Source organism: Lygodium microphyllum, chromosome 13 (genome assembly GCF_053477565.2).
Source record: "Lygodium microphyllum isolate KBCC chromosome 13, Lygodium_microphyllum_v1.1.10, whole genome shotgun sequence".
Lineage (NCBI taxonomy): Eukaryota > Viridiplantae > Streptophyta > Polypodiopsida > Schizaeales > Lygodiaceae > Lygodium > Lygodium microphyllum.
Window position 1 is genome coordinate 58,395,594 of NC_141147.1, and position 23,786 is coordinate 58,419,379.

Here is a 23,786-nt window from a genome sequence, read left to right on the forward strand (position 1 = left end):
AATTTACAAAACAACTTGAGAATCTTGATGATACGGATGCAATTAAAATTACCAATGTTCAGTATAACACTCACATTCACATTGAAATTTACCAAGATAAGATGTGTTGTATTGGAGCTTTTTGTACAGTAGTAGTTACAAAAGTAGTCAATTACTTTCTCAATGAAAGAAATCAGGCAGAAAATTTCATCCATCCAGTCCACAAGGGAACACATTTGTGATGTACAGAATAGTATACAAAGTAATAAGATCTTTTTACAGTATCTAACAATAATCAGATTAACAGGCTGCTATAAAACCCAAGAATACACTGCCTCTGTCAGACAGCATAACTCGTAGGGCGTAGGGCGTCTCCACATGTTAAACTTCAGAAGAGAGAGAGATGTGCAAAATATCAGAACCCATTCACATAGATTAGACGAGCTTAAACAGATCCTCTAAGCTGCGGTTCTCTGTGCCAGGAACAGAAACCACCTGTCCATATCAAACAGTCCCTTAGATTATATGGGTTTAAACAGATCCTCTAAGCTGCGATTTTCATGTATTAGAATGACTTTAATCATTCAGTAATGCCGTAGAGGGAGAAAGAGACCTCAATAATCTTTTCGGATGCGTCTGATGCTACAAGAGCTGACACACAAACCTCCACAACCTGCAAGAATAATTCATTCTCTTTTTTTTTCCGTGAGTAAGTGTATATTAATGTTGGAATATTTTACATACGACCTTCAGGCCATCCAAACAGAAAGAAAGGATAAATTCCTTCATTCTCTCTCCTTTTTTCCATAATACTCTCTCTCTCTCTCTCTCTCTCTCTCTCTCTCTCTCTCTCTGTGTGCATGCGCATGAGCATGCATGTGTGTGCGCATGTGTGTGTCTCACGTGCTATACACTAATGGGAAGCTGGCACCCCAAAGTGGATAGTAACTAAAACCACGATGTGTGTCTCTCTTTCCTGCCTGCAGGTTTGATGGAACACGTATCCTAAACGTCCAAGTGGTGGTAGTAGACATCCACAAAATTCCCTCCATCAAGATTGTTGCAGGAGATCCATCCACCCAACAGCAACTAATTGTCACTCTGCAACTGAATGAGTGCCTCAGCGTCATCCAATTTGGCCCCCAAGCATTGGATGACCTGCATTTTTGCAAAAACACCACCTGACAAGACACCCACCAGAGTCTACACCTGCACAGATGCTAAGAGCTTCACTAAAGTCTAGTAGTATCAGGGCTAGGGTAGCAGCCTTTCTCAGCCTCAGACCCTCTGGACTACCACAAAGCCCTCTGCATCCATTGTAGGGATAAACTTTGACCTTCTTGCAGCAGCCAGGATCACCTCACACACACCTCCCCCCCCCCCCCCCAACACACGCGCACCCCCACCCACCCCCCTGGGCCCCCATGGCTGCCCCACCCTACTCCAAGAGTTCAAAAAAAGAAAAAAAGATGGCTTGTATTACTGTCTCCAGCACATGACCTGCACACAAGGTCGAGAACTTTTGGACTCCTGCAGAAAAGCAGACGTTAGAGAGGTTGAATATTGGCGGTGCTGAACTCCTCACAAACAGCAGGCAGCCTGCCCATACATTGCGGCATCCATACAGAGTTGTTGGAAGGTTGACCTTGATCCTGACAGTGTTGAACTCTCCAACAAGCAGCAGGCAGCCTGCCCGAATGTTGTGAAATCCATCAAAAAGTTGTCAGCAGGTCAATCTCACTTGCAGCATCACTCTCTATGCCACCAATTGGTAACTTTGGATGGACATGATGCAAGAGTTGACCTCACTTACAACTCCACTGCTCTACACCACCGTGGTAACTAAAGATGGGCATGCGGCATTTCCTCACACTAGTCCTTGGAATGATCCTGCGCATTTCCTCTTACAATGATCCTTGGACCATTCTGTGCATTTCCTTAAGGAGTGGCTCACTACAGTCAAAGTGTTTCGCCAGTAAGGAATGGTTTTGTGCATCATCTTACAAAATTTTCCTTGTTTGCACTCAGCAAGACTCAAATAGAGTAAAGATTTAATAATAGTAACTAATTCTGCTTTGCGCATCAAAAACGTTGTAAGCCAAATAGGGTCGTGGATAACTAGATTAAACAGCTACGTTTGCTTCTTGAAGTAGACTACTAGGTTTTGCAATTGTCTGATCTATCACATTTAGTAGCCATAATCCCACTTGCTTTATGCAAAAACCAATCCAAAAAATGATGGAAAAAATCCCTAAATTTTGGGCTGCTTTTTGAAGTACATGTTTATAAAATCAGCAAGGGGAAAAACAGAGAAATAAACCAAAAATGGACGCTTAAATAAATGAAGGGACTGCATAGATGCAATCAGAACATTGAGAATAGGTTGCTGCCTAAAAACACAATTTCTGAAATTCAGCAGGTGACAAGCAGCACAAGGGGCAGCATGGCAGCTCAACTGCCAACTGAGACAGCAGATTGGGGTCAAAGGTTGGGTTGGTGCCTAGGAAGCCATCCCCAAGGTTCGGAGTCAATCCAATGAAGATTCAATCGGAATTTGAGGATACTTGACAAAAATAGGGAAACTTCGGGGAAATTTTAAGGTGTGTGAAAAGGGGCAAAATGATGAGTGAGAAGTGATAAAATGATAACTAACTGGAGATAAGTGAGATTGGGGATATAAGATAAGTGAGAATTAATCAAAGATAAGTGAGGATTAGAGAAAGCTTATCATCAAACTGCAAGGCGCAGATGTGATGTCATGCACACAATGTTGATGGTAGATGGAATGACCACAACAATGACCAATATGGGACTGATGAGCTGCAACCAGCCTTCCTTCTCAAAGAGGGTGTTAATGACTTGATTAATCAACAATTACAGCAAGCATAAAATTCACATAAGCTGAAAATGCAAATCTTACCGCTTAATCTTGGACAATGGACAACCTATTGGCCCCAAAACATACACACCCCTTGCAGTATTTCTTTATCTTGAATTGCAATCTAGACGGAAGACAACGAGATTCCATAAATCTCCTTTACTCTCCAATTGCCTCTTGCTATCATAAATGACCAACAAGCCTTCAAACCAATTTGCCCCTTGGTTTGTTTAGAAATTGGCCTTCTTCAATTGTGCTCCGTGGGTGACCTAAAATTGCCCTAATTTCAATGACTAAAATTCAAGTCTCTAGGCCTTCAATTTTTGAGCACACTTCCCGAGTGGTGAGGTGACTGTCAAATCCTAATTTCTGCTATAAATTAGGGTTTACAACAAAGATTAGTCAAAATCTCCACCTCCAAAGGCTAATTTTGTTAGAAATTGTTGGGGAAGGATGAGAATAGGCTGAAGGATGAGAGAGGATGCTGAGGGAAGATAAAATTTAGACTTCCGTTGTGAGGAAGGAGAAGAAACCAACTGCTGCCCTGTCCAGTTCTTCTACACTCAACTCTTACTATTCCTCTCTTTCCTTCCTTGGCCTTCAGATTCACTAATTTTTTCAACAGTCCTCTCATCCTAGGGCACAACTCCATTAATTGTGCAAAATATATATCGGCCTTCTTTTCCATCATATCTCTTTTTAGGTATAATCACTTTTCCATTCCCCCAATGGATTGTCGGAAACACGATAATGTTTCCTAGGTGTATATCCTTCTTTGCTCTCTTTCTTCTCTCCTTTATTTATCTTTCTCCCTCTTTCTTCACCAGCCTTACTAGTCTCAGGCTCATCTCTCTCTACATTTCTCCTCCTTTTGGTAGCAGGCAACACATCTACTCTTTTGTTTTCCTGTGGGCATGTCACCAACTCTTGGAGGGTCCCCTCCTCGCTAGAAATGGCCTATCGACTATTGCAACAGCATTGCATGTCCACTGGTCAGGGGAAGCACGACCGCTATAGCAGGGAAACACGTCCACAAGTCCACCATCTCTCTCTTTTTTTTTTCGTAATGGATGTCCACCATCTTTCTCTCTCTCTCCCGTCCCGTCGTTCATTCGTCTCCCATCATTCTCCCCGTTCATCGTTCATTCGTCTCTCGTCCGTTTGTCTCATGTCCGTTCGTTCGTCTCTCGTCCGTTCGTCTCCCATCCGTTCTCTCCCGTCATTCTCTCCCATCGTTTGTTCCTCTCTCTCTCTCTCTCTCTCTCTCTCTCTCTCTCTCTCCCCCCGTCCCGTCGTTCATTCGTCTCCCGTCGTTCTCCCTGTTCGTCGTTCATTCGTCTCTCGTCCGTTTGTCTCATGTCCGTTCGTTCGTCTCTCGTCCATTCGTCTCCCATCCGTTCTCTCCCGTCATTCTCTCCCATCGTTTGTTCCTCTCTCTCTCTCTCTCTCTCTCTCTCTCTCTCTCTCTCTCTCTCTCTCTCTCTCTCTCTCGTCGTTCATTCATCTCCCGTCGTTCTCCCCGTTCGTCGTTCGTTCGTCTCCTGTCCGTTCGTTCATTTTTCGTCCGTTCGTCTCCCATCCGTTCTCTCTCTCTCTCTCTCTCTCTCTCTCTCTCTCTCTCTCTCTCTCTCTCTCTCTCTCTCTCTCTCTCTCTCTCCGTAAACTCTCTCTCTCTCTCTCTCTCTCTCTCTCTCTCTCTCTCTCTCTCTCTCTCTCTCTCTCTCTCTCTCTCTCTCTCTCTCCCCCCCCCCCCGTTCTCCCGTCCGTTCTCCTATCACTGCCCCGCCCGTTATACTTGCTCTCTCTCCCTCCGTTCTCCCATTTGATTGTCTGTTCGTCCTTCTTCCCGTCCGCTCTCCCTTCACTGCCCCATCCTCCGCGCTCTCCCGTCTGCCGCCATTGCCTGTCAGTCAATCACGTCACTCCAGGAAAAGGACGAAGATCACACCAGTCTAGGAAGGGCCGAACAAGAAGGGAGTTAGAGTTATATTCGAAGGCCCTCAATTGTGTTCACACCAGTGGATCAATATGTCGTAATCAACTTGTGCCCGACACAACAAGACAGAGTTCGCCCCCAAAATGGAGAAGATCCAGATAGAGCAGATGATTATCAATGCCATCAACAAAGCCAAGGAGTATGACAACGGACTGAGCGTAGTGAACAGGCAACTGAACGATAAGATTAAAAAGCTGGAATTGAAGATAGAAGCCCAAGATGAGGAGATTCAATCACTTAGGCAGCTACTGACTGACATTCAGCTCAGCCCCAAGCTAGAGGAAGGAGAAATTCAACCTAGCATGACCGAGGAGCTCACCGCATCAAAGAGGAAGTACAACAACTCCAAAAAAAGGAGGAGGAGACGACGAAGGAGGCTGTTTCTTGGGAAGAGATGCTCAAGAAAACCCAACAGCAAGTAGAGGAGGCAGAGCAATGGATTCAAATTGCAAAGAAGGGGAAACACCTAGCACACGCACTTACAACCACCATAATCAATGGCACATTGGAGGAGGAACAAAAAAGGAAAATGTGAGCACCCCATGTTCGGGTGACGGAGCTGAAGATGCATGAAAAAGTGGATGAGGAAACCAAGGTGCTATACACGTTAATGAATATTAAGAAAAACGCGCATGTCTCTGCTTCGAGAGTGGGCAAGAAAAGCACAAAAAGGGATGTTAAGAAGAGTGCTAGGGTTTGGACTGAGGACACACAAAGTGTACGACCACGACAGAAACAAAGACACAGACATAGACACAGAGGGCAAAACTCAAACCTTGAACACAAAACTCAAAACTCAAACACAAACAGAAGAAGGGGGAGAGAGAACACAACTCTGAAGTGAATGAATGCTGTAAATGAATGTAAGAGTGTACAGTGTGCTCAAGGGCAGAGCAATGTCGGAGTGTGACGTCCACCGAAGACGGATCCCAAGTCTGTGACCACCAGTCGGAGTGTAGGAGTGCTGAATAGTCAATGGCAGCAGGCTGGTCACCAAAACGCAGCAGTCTGGAGGCTGGAAACTGGTGAATGCAGCAGTGTACCACCGATCAGGGGCTAGAAACTGTGCACAGTCTGCTGTAAACAGCAGGCTGAAACAGTGTCTGAGAGTGTCAAGGCCTGCAATGCTGAAAACGCAGGCTGACTGACCCTGGAGATGATGGACAGCAGGCTGAACAACAGTCTTGGACAGTTTGGAGCAGTCGCCAGCAGGTAAGAGCTGTCGCCTCCAGCAATGGACATGCTGAAGATGATGTGGCTGCAGTCGATGATGGCTGGACAGCAGATGGAGGCGGGCTGCAGGCTGGAAACTGGGCGCCAACAGCAGCAGAGTGTGTGTGGGCTGGTGTAACCTGCAAACAAGGATCATTGCTGAATGGGGGCAACCTGTCTATTTATATATGTGGAAGGGCGCCCCAAAAATTAGGGTTTCCACTAAACTTTCTCGAACCGCTCCCCGTTTTAGGGTTTCCATTGAACTCTCTCGAACCGCTCCCCGTTTTAGGGTTTTACTCTAAAAGAGCATTTTTAGTGTGTTTTGGGGCTGTTTAAGAGGCTAATCAGCAAGTAATGCATATTTTAGCTCAACAAGGAAGAGCTCAAAAGAGCGTGCACTCATTCTCCGCTTCCCCACCATGGAAGCTAGGAGAGACTTCCTAGCTCAACACCATACATTGAAGGGGACCGGTGTGTTTTTGGGTGACGATCTCACACCAACCCAACTAGCCCACATGAGGGAGTGCATGTCAAAAATTAAGGCAGCCAGGGAGGAGGGCAAACTCGCCTTCTACAAAGGAGGGAGAGTGGTAGTCATGGAGAGGCGCCACAAATGATGGCATGAGACCTATGGGACCTATGGGACCTATGGAACCAGCCTTGCAGTGGCAGTCTGGAACTGTAACGAAGCCCTCCGATTGGATGTGGGAGCTTTTGAGGAGACATTCAGAGGGAGAGATATAGTATTCTACTCAGAGACACATCAGGGACCACATACTACACTTCCACGGGTGATAGGCTATAGGTGGGAGTCAGCTTGCAGGAAGGAGACACGTACAAACCACAGTAATCGCAGGTTGGGAGGAGTGGCAGTGTTATTCAGGGAGGAGCTACAGCAGATGATCCAGGTAGTCCGCAGAGATGAGCAAGCCAGATACATGTGGGTGAGAGTGCGTGGTGAGGAACACACTTTGTATGTTGCCATATGCTATTTTCCCCCTATGACGTCCCAATACGCCCCACCCAAGGGGCAATCACCATATGTGGCTTTAGATGAGGATATTTGGGAGTTCTCGAAGGAGGGAGAGGTTATCTTACTAGGAGACTTTACTGCGAGGACAGCCTCCCATCAGGTGTCTTTCTTTGATGCATCTGAGGAGACGCTATAGGAGCAGGATGTGTCAGAGCTACAGTTGGAGAGGACATCTCACGATATGGGGGAAGTCACCGAATATGGGAGATACCTTGTGGAGATGGGCACAACACACAGGTTGGCCATTCTTAATGGCCTGGCTAGATATCCCCTAGCCGGCATCTTCACATGTTATCCTCACCGACATGGTGCCAGCATAGTAGACTATGTTCTTGCCCCATCGATGCTGATATCTCACATCCAAGACCTCTCAGTATCCCCACGCCTTCTCGGAGTTGCAATGGATCATGCCTATCAATCATTCACCATCGACCTCCAATTCACTGACATATAGACCCATCATGCAACTCACCGGCACTCGAGATACCTCTTTTCCAAAGAGATAAGAGGATACCTATGAGGCGGAGATCCTTAGATTGTTACATGATGCAGACCCCGACGTTCCATTACAAGAGCTGACTCAGCAGTTCAGTAGGCCCTGCATATCGTTGCACCCACACTCACAACCCATACAAAGAGCCTCCACCGGGGTGACACCTCGAAACAGCTGGTATGATGATGAGTGCCGTGAGACCAAAGCATGGCTACAAAGAGAGATAGCACTAGGGTCCACTACCCACAGACAAGCACAAATACTCTTTAGATGCCTCACACGGTGGAAAAAGAGAACATTCTTGGCCCAGCTGGAGCGAGACCTATATCAGTTATTCTTGAGCCAGGACTCTAGAGAGGCTTGGAGGCTTTTTAGAGAGCATTGCCCGACCACACCTATTACGTCCACCGTTATCTGGGAGGAGTATGCAACTAGTCTTTATACTGTGGGGGATTAGCCACCTCTTCCTGACCCACTTGAGCCTTGTCCAGAGACCACCACTTTCTTTACAGAAAGTAGGGTCCGAGAGGCCATTAACAGACTTAGCAAAGGAAAGGCACAAGATCACGATGGATTAGTAGCTGAGCACTTAATCCATGCTAGAGATTTGGTGGCAGGATTCCTAGCTTACATGTTTAACAGAGCCATGTGTGAAGGCCTACCAGAAAGCTGGAGCACGAACACTATTGTGCCTATCCTCAAGTCAGGGGACCCTACTCTACCCAGTAACTATCGGACTATCATGGTTGGGCATACATTGGCTAAGTTATATGCTTCCATCCTTGAGCATAAGTTAAGCAGGTGGGCAGAGATGTGGGGTCTTAGAGCCCAGGGACAGGCTCGCTTTAGGAGAGGCTTCTCCACATTGGATCACATCCTCACACTCAGAGCAATCATTGAGGAGGAAAGGATCCATGGCCGACGGACCTACTGTTGCTTTGTGGACTTCCGCAAAGCCTTTGACATAGTACCGAGAGACAGGCTGATAAATAGATTGCATATCATGGGAGTACCGAAAGAGCTCAGTTGGGGTATTTTGGCACTGTATGAGAGACTTGTGGGCAGAGTCTGGACACCTGAGGGCCTTTCGGCACCTATTTACTCCACCATTGGGGTGAAGCAAGGATGCCCCCTCTCTCCGACATTATTTGGCCTGTACATTGATAGGATTACTGACTACATTTCACAGGAAGAAGATAGAGGAGCTCCACCAGCTGGCACTTGGATACCTCTCCTACTGTATGTAGATGACATTGTATTGATAGCTGACTCTCCAGAGGGTCTACAGAGACACTTCGATGCACTACACTCCTATACTTTGGACAGTGGGCTTTTAGTGAACCTTCGTAAAACCAAGGTGATGGTATTTAATACTACACCACAATGGATCAAGAGATTAGCACCTAAATTCACGTATGGATCTGAGGAGCTGGAGTGTGTGGATTCTTATACATACCTAGGAGTCTTATTCACAGGGCCCACCTTTTCTATAAGAGAGGTAGCAGACACTAGACTGGCTCGCGGATACACAACACTAGGTGGTTTGGAGAGGATGTGCTCACAGGTGCAATTCCAAGAACCCCGTACCAAGCTATGGCTCTTCTATACACTGGTCACATCCACACTACTTTATGGAGTATGGATATGGGGGCCTAGTCTTGACCACCGTAGCAGATTAGGACGCAATTATGACGGATGGAGGTCGATGGAGAAACCCCTAGTGTCCATGATATCTAGGATTATCAGATGTAAGGCCTCAGTGCCACATGAGATCATCAGAGCCGAGCTAGCAGGTACACCGATTGTGATAGAGGCCCTCACCCGATCGGTCACATACATACATAGACTATGGGACTTACCCAGACACAGATATGCACGGTTGGCCCTTGAGTCCTCCAAGCAGCTTGCCAGAGAGGGTGATACTTCATGTTTGTATGCACAAATGTCGGCCTGGTTTGAGCTACATGGCTTTAGCATGAAAAATGGTATTAATTCATTAATTAATGCCAAGTATTTAGTATCACCACTGACATTAATGACTAATTAAATGTTCTAGGCTATGTTTTGACACCGGGTACCACCTAGTACTTGTCAAAACATAACTTGTTACAACTTTTTTCAATGTCACCTACTAATCACTAAGGTTACTAAGGTCTCACTTGTCACTTAATTGACTTGCATTTCACATGTGTACCTCACATGTACACAACTTAATAATGCCAAAGCTACGGACTAAAAATATACATCCTTGTGACATACCTCCCCCTTGAAATCCTTGGAATTATTCTCAATTGCATTGCCTAGTGACAAAAGCAAACTAGTACTAAACTAGAAAAAGCATAGGATCATAGTCACAGAACATCAGTCACTGTTGTTCTACTATGCTACTGCCCAACTCATGCTGAAATTTCCAACCCTCATAACTAAGTTATAACTAACCAAAAAGAAACTCTAATTATTGCCGCCGCCACTGTGAATGCATCCATGAACTTTACCTCAAAAGTGTTTTGATGAAACAACCATAGTAAAGCATAAACTATGGTTGTACAGTGTACTATCAATGGTATTACCTCACATGCTACTATCCATAAAAACCAGCTGAATACAACCAAAAACTAATGACCACAAGTTCAAAACCAACATCTGATAATCAACCTCTAATGATCATAATCTCATGACCATACTCTAATGATCATACGTTGATGCAAATGTACAATTTCAGAGCTAAAGTGAAAACTATATCCATCTACATACCCAAGTATACTAACTAGTACACTAAATAGTGACCTCCTAGTAAACATACAATCAACAAACAGTACCTTGGATGCATGCTGAATACACCCAAGATCCACTATTTAGTAGAATTGTCCATCACTAGAGGAGTGCATGAGCTAGCTCCTCCTCGAGTATCAAGCAATGCTCTAGACCTTCTAAGCTCTACTGAGCCTGACTAAGCCCGATCTAAAGTCAGCTCCAATTGGAAGGCTTCTAGGTAAAGTTGCAACAATTGAGAGTGGTTTGTTGTTAGAGATTAGTCATCCCTAGACTAGCATTTCTCAAGTTACCATTGGTGCAATCAGTTCTCTCGGAGATACTCTCGGAGGACATTATTCATTATTCCTATTAGTTTCGGCATTGTTTCCAGTAGTCATCAATGTTTGGGCAGGTTTCATGGGTAGGACAGTGCCACACCGGCAGGATGTATTTACTGCAGCTGTTCAGTCGGCCATTTTTGGTGGCTTATTTCTCCTCCCTCTTTTTTGGCTATTTATAGCCCATTTTCAGCCTGCCCTCTTCAGTTTATCTTTGCAAGGATTGGTGGGAGAGATCCAGCTCGAGGAGATACATTGATAGCCCTTGTATATCTAACCTCTTCATTTCGGCATTTCATTCACTCCAGATTTCTACATTCTTTTGTCTCTTTTAAAAGAATAAAGAATAAAGTGACAGTGATGGGCACACGCCACTTGCAATGCACACGTGTGTGGTCATAGTGTGTGAAGTAAATACAAGGCAGCATAGGCACAGATATCTTTATCCCCAACAACCTCCCACTTAAAGAGGAATGTGCCTATAGCGAGGAGAGACTAAGAAAATGACAAAGTACAAATGTACATAAAGTACAACAAGATGAGAAATAGACGTCATCTCATCCTACATCCATCATTTTCTTAAGGAAGGAAAAACATTCTGCTAAGAGACTTTTAGTGAGAAAATCTGCAAGATTCTCATCACTCGAGATCTTGACAAGCTCAAGAGACTTGTCCTCTACCACCTCCCTGATGAAGTGATAGTACACCTCAATGTGCTTTGTCTTCATATGAAGACCGGATTCTCACCCAACTGAATAGCACTCATAAAATCCAAATGCAATGTAGAAGTAACAGTAATACCAAAGTCTGTCACCAGACGGCCTAACCATATGGCCTCCTTGCAAGTCTCAATAGCTGCAACATACTCTGCTTCAATAGTAGATAAGGCCATGCATTTCTGCCTCCTAGACATCCAAGAAATAGCATCTCTAGCAAAAGTAAAGATATACCTAAAGGTGAATTTCCTACTATTTACATGTCCTGCATAGTCGAAGTCAGTATAACCCACCACCGTAGTATCTTGACTACAATAGAAAATGCTCATATCTGCAATGCCTTTCAAGTACCTCATGATACCTTTCAAGGTGTAGCCATATAGCGTGCCACAACTCCCACTGCAGATACTATGTCCGGACAAGTGGCTATCATGGCATACATTAAACTACCCACTACGGATGCATAAGGGATCTTGGCCTTTTGCTCATCTCACTAGGAATAATCTGCTTGATTGACCTTCACATGGGAAGGTAAAGAATAGCCAATAGGCTTAGCATCTGGTCTATGAAAGAGCTCAAGGATCTTTTGTATGTAGTCCTTCTATACAAGTAAAGGAGCCCTTTAGAGCAATCACACATGATGCGAATGCCAAGAATATGTGAGGTCTATCCCATGTCCTTCATCTCAAAGCTCTTCTTGAGCTAACTTTTCAAGGTATCCAACTCATCATGAGCTCTGAAACCGGTCTTCCTCCTCGGATAGGGTGGTAAATAACTTGATTAAGCACTATTTACAGCAATTAACAAATTCACAAAACTCAAATGCACACTTCACCATATAATCTTGGACATTGGATACCGTGTTGGTCCCAAAACTGGGCCCCTTTCGGTATTTATTTAACTTAATTAAAGAAGAAGTTGATATACAATGGGATTCTCCCAATCTCTTTCTGTATTCCAACTTCCCTTGCTGTCCAATATGACCAACAAGTCTTCAATCTAATTTGCCCCTTGATTTGGACAATCAATCGGCCTTCATCTCCTTTGATGAAGATGGAAAATTCCCCAAATTCATTGATTTGCTGGTCCCTCCACTTGAATTTGACTAAAAACAACTTCAATCTTGTTGAATCCAAGTCTTGGAGCTTCCAATTTCTGACACACTTCTCGAGGTTGCTACTTGCAGATTAGGGTTTACAACAGAAAAATCTAAAATTTCTTAGCCTCTGGTAATCTCAATGCTATAATCTTTGAAGCAAGGTTGTAGAAAGGCTAGGAGATGAGAGAGAATGTTGAGCAGAGAGCAATGTTGTAATCTTTGGAGCAAGGCTATAGAAAGATTAGGAGATGAGAGAGAATGCTGAGGAGAGAGAAAAATCCGACTTTCTTCGCGAAGAACTGAAGAAAATCTGTCATTTACTGCTACTCAGTATCTAAACAACTTGTAGATACTAAGAACTGAAGAAAATCTGTCATTTACTGTTGCTGCCCTATCTCAACAGCCTGTAGATGCTATCACTTGCTATTGATTGGTCTTCTCCTATCCCTAGCTAATGATGTCACCTCCTGTTGATTGGTCTTCTCTTGTCCCTGACTGCCTTAGAAGGTCCTCCAATGGCTGCAAATCAGACCAGTAGTATCTTCTCCCTCTCTCTTGTAGGCTGAATCCACTCAAATGCCTCTCTCTAACCTCTAAAGACGTTTTTCAATCTTGCATGGACATTTTTGACTAGTGGCAATCTTCCCAAATGGTTTTTCCAGCATTATCTATAATTAAATACTAAATTTCAGTCTTTGAATACTGAAAATTAATCTCATAATTATTTTAGCGCCCTGAAAAATAATCTGACTGACCAATAATTAAGTTGGCTAGGGAACTTTCATTCCTGAGTATCTCTGCGCCATCTTTGACCATCAAATTGGCATTAGGTACCATTAAACGCCACTTCTCTAATATCACCAACTGACAATTATAGCCAAATGAATGACCTAAGCCAATAACTAGCACTAAATACCACCAAGTAAGTGTGCAACATAACTTACAACAACTTTTGCCTTTGACATCCCGTGATTTTCTCAGGTCTCAAGCTTGTAAGTTTACTTTAACCCCAATTATACCTCACATGTGCAACATTTACTTAACCATGTGGATAAAAATTAATCCACATATTAAGTGAGGTTTCAAAAATGCATATCCTCATGACAAGCTCTCCCAGCAACCAACATATCATCCACATAAAATACCAAGATAATAAGGCTACTATACGAGCCTTCTTCTGTAGAGCCACAGATCCATATCACTACATGTATATCCCTGTGAAGGCATAAAAGTATCAAATTTGTGGCATCATTCCCTAGGTGCTTGCTTCAGGCCATAAATGCTCTTTCTCAACTTGCACACTAGGTGTTCCCTGCCTTTTTACAAAGCCCTTAGACTACAGCATATAAATCTCATCATGTAGGTCCCCATGTAAGAAAGCCATCTTTACATCCACCTAATAAAGGTTCAAATCTAACTGCAAAACCAAAGCCAGTACTAAGTAGGGTAGTCATCTTGACTTCAAGAAAGAAGACCTCATCAAAGTCAACACCATGCTCCTGCTTAAAACCCTTTGCAAAAAATCTTGCCTTAATATGCTAGCTTGGGATGTCCAAGGATACTCTTCAACTTGTATACCCACTTACATGGCAAAGCACGCTTTCCACTAAACAAAGGAACCAAATCCCGCATATAATTTTTCTATAATGAGTCATACTCTGACTGCATGGCCCTCTCCCAAGAGTGACTATCACCTCTATGCATGGCCTCATCATAGGTAAGAGGCTCACCAACATCCATCACCATAACATAGTCCATGGAGGGCCAAACCGATCAAGCTTATGTTTATCTCTAGTAGACCGTCACAAAACAAGCTGTGGGACTTGCACATCTTGTCCAGTATCATGATCATGGGCCAATGGAACATCAATTGCATACTGTCTAGCTAGCTATACAGTAACACGAGACGACTCCTGAAATTTTACTTTGCGTATCTCAACTACCAGCTCAAGCTACTTATGCATCTTCTCCTCATGGGAAACAACATCATGGCTACGGATGACCTTCCTAGCCTGCAAATCCCATAGGTGATAGCCCATCTTACCTACATTCCCATAAACAAAAAAGATGCATTTCATTGATGTAGAATCCAACTTATTACGTTTGTCCTCAGAAACATGGCAAAAAGCCTCACATCTAAAGACATGCAAATGAGCATATGATGGAAGTATTTCAAACTATACCTCCTTTGTAATCTGACAACCAATAGCAGTGCATGGGAATCTGTTTATCAAATGTACGGCAGTAGTAACTGCCACAATCTAAAAATGTTGTGCTAAGCCTACCTAGCTAAGCATACTACAAACTCTCTCTTGAATCGTCCTATTCATGCACTTTGCAACAACATTCTGGGGTGAGGCGGGATATAAGGGGCAGTCAACTAACGCTTAATACTTTGCTTATAGCAAAACTACTCAAATGCTTTAGAGACATATTCACTACCATTATCTAACCTTAGGCATTTCAGCCTATACCCAAACTAGTTCTCAACAAAAAAGAGCCAATCCTTAAAAGTAGCCAATACATCTGATTTTTGCTTTATGTGATATGCCCATATCTTATGTGTAAAAACCATCAATGAAAGTCACAAAGTACTTCATGCCACCTAGTGATTGCCAGGGCATAGGACTGTCATAGTGAAGCGGTGCGGAAGCGTATGACCAAGATTGAGAGTGAAGAGAGAGAGAGAGAGAGAGAGATAGTGGAACCCAGAAAATCTGCAATGAAGAATGTTGTATAAGGAAGCAAATATGTACACGGGCGCAGAGTGTATGTCCACATATGTCTATACCTCGAGGATCTCACAAACTATGAACCTCGAAGTAGTCTCCACAATCAGCAATCTAATGATTGAAAGTGTGTGGAGGCTAGGCAAAATAAATAGCCCAAAAGAAATGCTAAAAATAATGCAAGTCAGCTGCAGATTGCACCTGTTGTGCCACGTGGCACCTATGATAACTGCTACCTACTCAACACACAAAACTGCTCACGAATTCATATGACTGCTTGTCCAAGGGATGACAATCTCTAACACCCTCTCTTAGACCCTAGACAAGGCATAAGGTTAAGGGATCTCGAGTGCCGTCGAAGAAAAGCCTGAGGAAGCGCCTTCACAAACAAGTTTACAAGATTGTCCTCTATCTTGCAGTAGACCATATCAACAGTCTCATCCAGAAGCTTCTCCTAAATGAAATAGTACTGGATCTTGATGTGCTTTGTCCTAGCATGAAACACAAGGTTCCAGGCTAAGGCACGGCAAATCTTATTGTCACACTGAAAAACAGTAGAACCTGTCTGCAGGCAACCAAGCTCCTCCAATAACTTGCGAAGCCACACTATCTCACATGTGGTAGAAGAGACACCGCCCGATACTCCACCTCAATCGAAGATGGGACAACCGTGGGCTACTTCTTGCTGCTCCATGAAACAACACCGGCACCCAAGGTAAAGCAATATCCTGTTGCGGATCTCCGATAATCACATCACCAACCCAATCTGAATCACTCCATCTTGTAAGTACCATGCCTGCATCACCTATACTTGCTGGATCATGCTTCCTACAATAATGACATGTAAGAGAGGCCTTACAACCACAGGACTTACTGTGAAACTACCCACAAGACTGAGATCTCTGTGAATCTCTACCATGACGGTCATTACTGCTCTTACCATCACGTCTGCCCATAACAACCAATACATGAGAAGTACGGGCTGTATCCACTCTCTATTTATCTCCTCTGTGAGTAAGGCACCCTTAACATTCTGGAGTTCAAACCATCCTTAGATATATTGGCATACATGGTAGTACGAAAAGTGTTCCATGACTCAAGAAGTGTCACAAGTAAAAACAAGCGAGTAAGATTATCCTTAAACTTAATGCCTTGTGAAATCAATTGGTTGAAAATCAATTGTGAAATCAATTGGTTGAAAATCGAATGAAACTTATTCAAATGTGCAAACACACCCTTCCTTCATGCAAAGATCCATGAGTTGTTTCAATCAATACACTTGTGAAGTAAGACTTTGTTTGTCATAAAGATTACATATCTTCTCCTATCACTACTAAGTATTATTCTTAGGTGCCACAACATTGAAATAAACCTATTTTGACAATGACAATTAATAGTGAATTTACATATATCATCCAACTCATCCCAAGTATCCCAATCAATACCTTCAACCTTTACACTCTTGGTTTTCAATGGCCTAACCTGCTTCCTTTGAACGAATACCTACCATATTTGTATCTTCCAATAGGTGAAATTTGTGCCATCAAGCTTTTCAATATAAAAAATAGCAATATCATTCAAAGAACTAGCCATAATGACAATATACCAGTGTAAAATCCAAGAGAATGGACTGCTGTAAATGACTGCAAATCAGCCCCCAAAACTCAACCAAAACAAAGGCAAAACAAGAGAAAATACCAAAGTATCGAGCTACCCACCAACAGCAAGCAATAAATTGCCAAAGTACAATGTCTACTCTCCAAAACAATACTAAAAATTGTAATTACAGCAATGCTGAAATAAGAACAATAGTATATATCAATCCAACCATGGGCAAGCTCCCACTACCAAGGATATCCAAGTAGCAACCAGGATACAAAGAATGCAATTGGTAGTGACTAAGAATAGACCACCAATACCAAAGACTGTCATGAACTCAAGTGTCAAAGTGTCAGTTAACCATATACATCCCATAAGCATATAAATCACTCACAAACTGCTAACAGAGGTAAGTGCCGGTATTAAAAGCATACAGAATCAAATCAACCCACGAGTGGAGGTAACTACATCCAATAGCATACAAGAGAACATATACATGAACGAAGAGTCCCACTATCTCAAAGAACCAAGCTCTGCTAAGTAAGTACAAGCATCTCCCACTGAAAGCAAATCTGGAATGCAAAGTAAGCAAGTAAAGCTCAAGACATATACATCAAAGCATCCAAAAAGCCCAAGCACATCATAAATACATCCGGGAGCATAAATGTCAAATGAGGCTTCAATACGCATAAGTAACTGACCAAAGCCCTAAGTATATCAAGTATAGCTCAAATCCAAGTACCAAAGCATGTCATAAGCATATCCAGGCTCATACATCAATGCTAGACATTACCGTAGACGAGTGGAGGTAACTACATCCAATAGCATACAAGAGAACATATACATGAACGAAGAGTCCCACTATCTCAAAGAACCAAGCTCTGCTAAGTAAGTACAAGCATCTCCCACTGAAAGCAAATCTGGAATGCAAAGTAAGCAAGTAAAGCTCAAGACATATACATCAAAGCATCCAAAAAGCCCAAGCACATCATAAATACATCCGGGAGCATAAATGTCAAATGAGGCTTCAATACGCATAAGTAACAGACCAAAGCCCTAAGTATATCAAGTATAGCTCAAATCCAAGTACCAAAGCATGTCATAAGCATATCCAGGCTCATACATCAATGCTAGACATTACCGTAGATATGAAGTATACCCAAAATACCATGTAGACACAATAGGCATTCAAATCATGAAGCTCACTATTGTATGCTTGCTATACAAACTATTATGACAGCAATAAACCTTTGCAAAACTGAGCTAATCAAGCTCTAAACAATCCAAGTAGCATCCCAAAGCACAACCATATCATCCAAGCACCAAAATAGCATCCCCAAAGCATCAAACATGCATTATGGAATTCACTATTTGCTGTCCAAACTAAAACTATACTGTTCTGTGTGAAACAAGAACAGAAAATTGCACACAATTAACTCTATAAGTGCTTAGATTTGTAGCTCTTGTCACACTCTTCATTTCTAGCTATAGAACGCTTGAATCCGATATCGTATGCAAAAGCTATGGCCAAAATATGACAATGCTATCAAGCTGCCACACAACTCTCCACAACTTCTACAACATGCTCTGTATCCACTCAAAATGGATAGAATGGCTGCTCCTGAGCTCAATAAACACTCAAAAATGCTTAGCTAAGCCCTGGGAAGCTCCTCCATAAGCCGAGAGCAAGCTAAAATAAGCCAGGAGAAGGGAAGACTCAATGTATACCTCAAGAGGAAGAAACAATGGCTGCCATGAAACCTACACTGAAGCATTGAATCGGGGCTAAAGCAAAGAATGAAAAAGCTCCTCGAATGGTTGGCTCTGATACTAGTTGAAAGGTAGAGCCCAAGTGGAAGCACACAAGTGGAAGCAAAAGCAAAGCAAAAGATATGGTAGATGGAGCAAGAGGGCAAGAGAGAGACACCATATGTGGAAACTCCGATAGTCACAATATATGACCAGCCTTCTCTTATTCAATAGTCACTAAAAGAATAAAGAATAAAGTGACAGTGATAGGCATTCACCACCTGTAGTGCACACATGTGCAGCCGTAGTGTGTGAAGCAAATACAGGGCAACATAGGCATAGGCACCTTTACCCCCAACACTCCTAGGACTCAGTACCAAAGCGTTGAACAATTCTTCTTATAAAGTAGCTTCCATTGATCAAATCCTGACCCCAACCTCTCATAGGAGGTTAATTGGACTCTTAACATCTTGCAGCAAGAGTTTGACATGACAAACCTTGAGATCCTTTTTCTTCCTTGGTTAGAGATCTATCAAATGGCACATGGCATTTTCATCTCCCAGCAGAAGTACATCTTTGACCTTTCACAATTTGGTATAGCTTAGTGTCAGCCTATTTCTTGCCAAGACCCACACAACTACACGTGGACAACCAAAGTGCCTTAGCTGAGAATCCCTATGTTTCATGCTCACACAAAGCACATAGAGGGTTCAATATCACTTTATTCAAGAGCTGGATCATAAATTCCAAGTTAGAGATGGTCTACTATCCCATGGAGGGCAATACAGCAAATCTCTTCACAAGCCTCTTGAAAAAGTAAAACTTTATATCAATGATATGAAAGAGAACATAAATGATGAAAACCAAGAGCAACTTAGACTCTTAGAAAAGTACAATGATTGTTTTTCGAAAAATCTTGCTTATCGACTTCTCCCAGAAAGGCCAAAAGACCACCATATTGATATTATTCCAAGCAGTTCTCTTGATATAGCACCATACCATGTGAGCCACCCTCAACAATAACACATTTAATATATGCATTTATTATCAAGCCCTCAACAAGATCACTACGAAGAGTCGATTTGACAACATTTTAGATCATCTAAGAGGCTCAAAGGCTTTCAGTTGCATTGACCTCAAGAGTGGTTATCACCAGAACAGGGTTATACCACAAGATGTACATAAACTGCTTTCCACACATTTGGTCTTTATGAATTCTTAGTGGTTCCTTTTGGATTAACTAATGCACCAACCACTTTCAACCGAATGATGAAGTGCACTTTTAAACATCATCAACAATATGTCAATACTTTCTTCAATGATATTATTGTTTTTAGCAAGAATAAAGAGCACCGTCAACAAATGGAGATTGTTCTACAACTACTTCGACAAAATCAACTCTTGATGATGGTAAAAAGAGTGAATTCTTCATGCATAAAATAGATTATATTGGGCATCTCATCTCTTTTAAAGAGATTCAAATGGATCCTAAAAATATCAAAATTAATTCAAGAATGTCGTGATCTTCATAATGTTGAGAAACCCATTCATTAACTGCATTTCTTTTCATTAATTCATGTCAGTTTTGCACTTACAGCCCCTAAAAGGGCTGGGCACCCACATTCTGGGGCGCCATTCGAGACTCTCTATGCCTATAAATAGGGCATGGACTCCCCTCATTCCACACACACTCATTCATTCTGTCCCACACTTTCAGTCATCTTCTCTCCATCAGATTGAAGACGAGAACTCTTTCTGTCTAGCACTTGATTATACTACTCACGGGAGTGGTTTGAGTGCTGCCATCTAGAGCTACCTGGCTATCACCCACTGATCCTGGAGCTGTCGCCACCATCAGCTGGCTGTTGCCCAACCTGCCACACAACTCGGGATTTCTGCCCACTTGTGTCCACATCATCCACATCTACGTTTGCATATTCTGATGCAGCTCATGATTGCATTTTGCTGTTTGGACAGGCCACCCTGCTCTGGAGCTGCCATTTTCCACATCAGCATCTGCATTTTGCTGCTCAATCCCTTTCCGGCATCTGTCCCAGGAAAAGGCACAATTCTCTCATTGAGAACCCTATCACTATCTCATTAATTTTGTCTAATCCTCTAATATCAACAACCTCCATCATGGATAAACTCCAAAGATGCAATATGCCAACCATTTGAGTACAACATGCAATCCTGAGCACATGAATGTGCTGCAAGATACATGGAATGGATCCATGAAAGTCGCCAATCAATGGCAAATTGTCAGATATCAACTGATATGGTAGCTCTAGCTGGATGACACGAACTGTGTCACAACCAGCCTCCCATGACCCAAGTCCAAGCTGCAAGAACAAACTGCAGGTGAGACAGATTAAGTCATCCCCTAATGCGTTGAAGGGTCAGGAGTGGCGCTTGGGCGTGTGGTACAACCTGTGAGTCCAAGGTAGGGACAATACATGAACCCAGTTGGATGTCCAAATTACTGCAAGGTCCACCAATAATGCATTACTCCCAAACGCAAAAAAGTCAGGCTATCCTGCAATGGCAGCATTAAAACGCAGTCATATCCTACTGCTTCTTGACATACGAAGTGCCTCTGGACATGAGAAAGTCCTTGGATGTCACTGATGTCACTGCGATTTCAAACAAACACAAAGACACCTGAAGATGGAAGGGGCTGTCCACCAAACAGAAGAGCTCCAGGGCAGAAAGGGGTGTCATAAGCTGCTCTTATGAAGAAAATCCAGCCATCACCACTCCTACATGATGAAAACGCAGGACCACCAGAGACACAGCAGTTGGCAGGCTGAAAGGACCTGCGACAGGCTGAAAAAGCACTGAAATCGCCAGGAAAAGGGCCTTCCATGTCACAAACAGCAGGAAGAAGCAGGTGCAAGGCTGGGGAAGTTGTCATCAAGCTGAGATAAACTTTGACAGTGCAAAACACAGGCTATCAGGTCTGGCTCAACAGCACAACATTAAGAGAGGGACGAGATATCTGTTACAGCAAAACAAAGGGCTGCTACAGCTAACTCAATGCTGGTTAGAGGGAGGAAGGGCTGGAGAAGATGTTGCTCTCTAGCGGCTACGGTACAATGTAGAGACAGTTTCCTTAATCTCGAATTTCAACTGTCAAAAAAACCTATTGTAGGTCAACCTGAAAGGCTTCATCAAGACAGTTAAAGTGGCAGGAAAGTAGTCAATTGCATGTGCCCGCATCCACGAACATTGGGTGGTTCAAGGATCTCATTGAATGTGGCAGAACCAAATTGAAAATAGGATAATCAGACTTTGGTATTTTTACCAACTTATCTCAAAGAAACCAGATATTCACCCATAAAGTAAAGTGAATGAAACTACCTTTTGTCTACTAATGCCACCAAATATCTGAGAATCTGCACTTTGCATCAGAACTTGTTCAGGCTGCACACAAGAAAAACTCCAGTAAGCATGATGTACAAAATCAGAAAAATGAACTTAAAATGCAAAAATGACATCTTAGTCTCATCAACATGTACCTTATCTTTGTTTGTAAGACCTCCAGGTCTAACAATCGTATAATCAAGCCCAGATCTTTGCAGATATAATTCAGCTTGCTTCTTCCTGAAGCCACAATTTGCATTAGGTATCAACTTACAAACCTCTAACACTACATACAAAGCTTGAAATTCTTGTGCAGCTTACCAAAACAGGAGTGGAACCAATTGGAAATATGTAACCCCAATCGTTGAGATCAGAACAAACTGTGAGCCATCAAACAGCACTCAAAACAATTTCCAAATTTCAACATAAATAACCTCATGATTCTGAACTTTAAAAGAAAATTCACCTTCCTTGTGCCATTATTCTTTGCTGCTGAAACTAGATTCAGCACGCCCTCATACTCAACCTATACTTGAAATGCACAGCAAAATAAGTAGGGGAAGATTTCAGAGAAGTAAACCTATAAACTAAGACATATTTCTATGCACATGAAATGGTAACAGCCAAATCTCAACCTGAAAACTATTGAATGGATCGAATGGAAATGACCTCACTCCAATTGCACAGATGACAACATTGCTGCAAAGAATGTAAAGCAGATCAAATGACAGCTTCATATTCAATCCACATCCACAAAATAGGTGCACAAAAACTAGACGACAGAGGGAAAGAAGAGTGCACCAATCTGTCACTGCTTTTTTCAGTGTCTCATACTTGTACAAATCAGCCTCAACAACCTGAAAGAGCGCAATTAAAAGTAGTGATGTAACGATAACCAATACTGCAACATTCATCCTCAAATGCATAACGTTAAAATACATCTTTTAGATGCTACCTGACACTGTTTCAACTCTGGAATTGAGCGTGCTTTGAAAGCATCTCGTACCATAGCTTTCACAGTTGCACCTTTTTCCACCAAATTTTCTGCTATCAATCTACAAAGGCAGAAAAGACAAGCATAGTTCACTGTCAATATTACAAGGAAACCAGTAGCTTATGAGGAAAACTATAGCTGTACTTTCATCCACCACACTCCATATGAATTTTCAGTGTTCAGAAGTCCTATATATATGCATAGATCAACCATGGACATTATCTATTTTTTGTCTTTACCTGTAAGTAAAAAGAAGCAAGACCTGGAAGTTCCTTACCTTAAGATGGAGCAGCACATAGACATCCACTGAAGTTAAAGACCAAGAAGAAAGGTTTGGCAAAGGATCATTCATATTACAAGAAAACCTACAAGTGCACTAGAGATAAAAGAACCAGGATAGAAGAAACAAAGTCTATGACCAAATAAATGTAGCTCAGTTGGTTAAGTTGAACATGTGGTGATCAGAAGGCCTTGGGTTCAATTCCTACATTTTGCAGTCATTTATTATAGCTGTAGAAAAAGAGAGATTTGAACTCGGGTCAATGGGTTAATAAAATAAGTGGCTTACCACTAGGGTAACGAGTTCATTACGGAGGGGAAAAAAAGAGAAACAAAGAATGTGAATGATCATTCGATTTCACAAGAAAACCCAAGTGTGCACTGAGTATGCATAGTAAACTATCAGCCCACACCCCACAGTTTCTTTTCCACTTATTATCATAGTTACAACACATTCACCAAAGTGCATAAAAGATATTCCTCTACTTTAAGAAATGCGAGGCAAGAACCAGAAGATGTCAAAATCAGCAGAAAAGCTGAGGCTGTGTGATAGTGTCTCTGATAGAGAGGAA

The 23,786-nt window shown here is 42.6% G+C and overlaps 1 protein-coding gene across 2 annotated transcripts in view; it reads right to left on the reverse strand.

Annotated features, from left to right (window-relative positions):
• Positions 1 to 214: 214 nt before the first annotated feature.
• The window catches only part of LOC148026663 (uncharacterized), a 37,699-nt gene continuing 14,127 nt past the window's right edge, over positions 215 to 23,786 (reverse strand). Inside the window, exons 3-11 of one of the 2 annotated variants that reach the window (XM_087691142.1) lie at positions 22,897 to 22,996; positions 22,743 to 22,798; positions 22,577 to 22,640; positions 22,408 to 22,467; positions 22,263 to 22,321; positions 22,097 to 22,181; positions 21,939 to 22,001; positions 593 to 652; positions 215 to 474 (exon numbers count right to left, since the gene is read on the reverse strand). In XM_087691142.1, coding sequence (XP_087547268.1) covers positions 415 to 474; positions 593 to 652; positions 21,939 to 22,001; positions 22,097 to 22,181; positions 22,263 to 22,321; positions 22,408 to 22,467; positions 22,577 to 22,640; positions 22,743 to 22,798; positions 22,897 to 22,996 — 607 coding nt within the window. In that variant the 3' untranslated portion in view covers positions 215 to 414. Of the gene's footprint in view, positions 475 to 592; positions 675 to 21,938; positions 22,002 to 22,096; positions 22,182 to 22,262; positions 22,322 to 22,407; positions 22,468 to 22,576; positions 22,641 to 22,742; positions 22,799 to 22,896; positions 22,997 to 23,786 lie in introns of those variants that run through there. The other variant, XM_087691143.1, reaches the window with a different exon arrangement.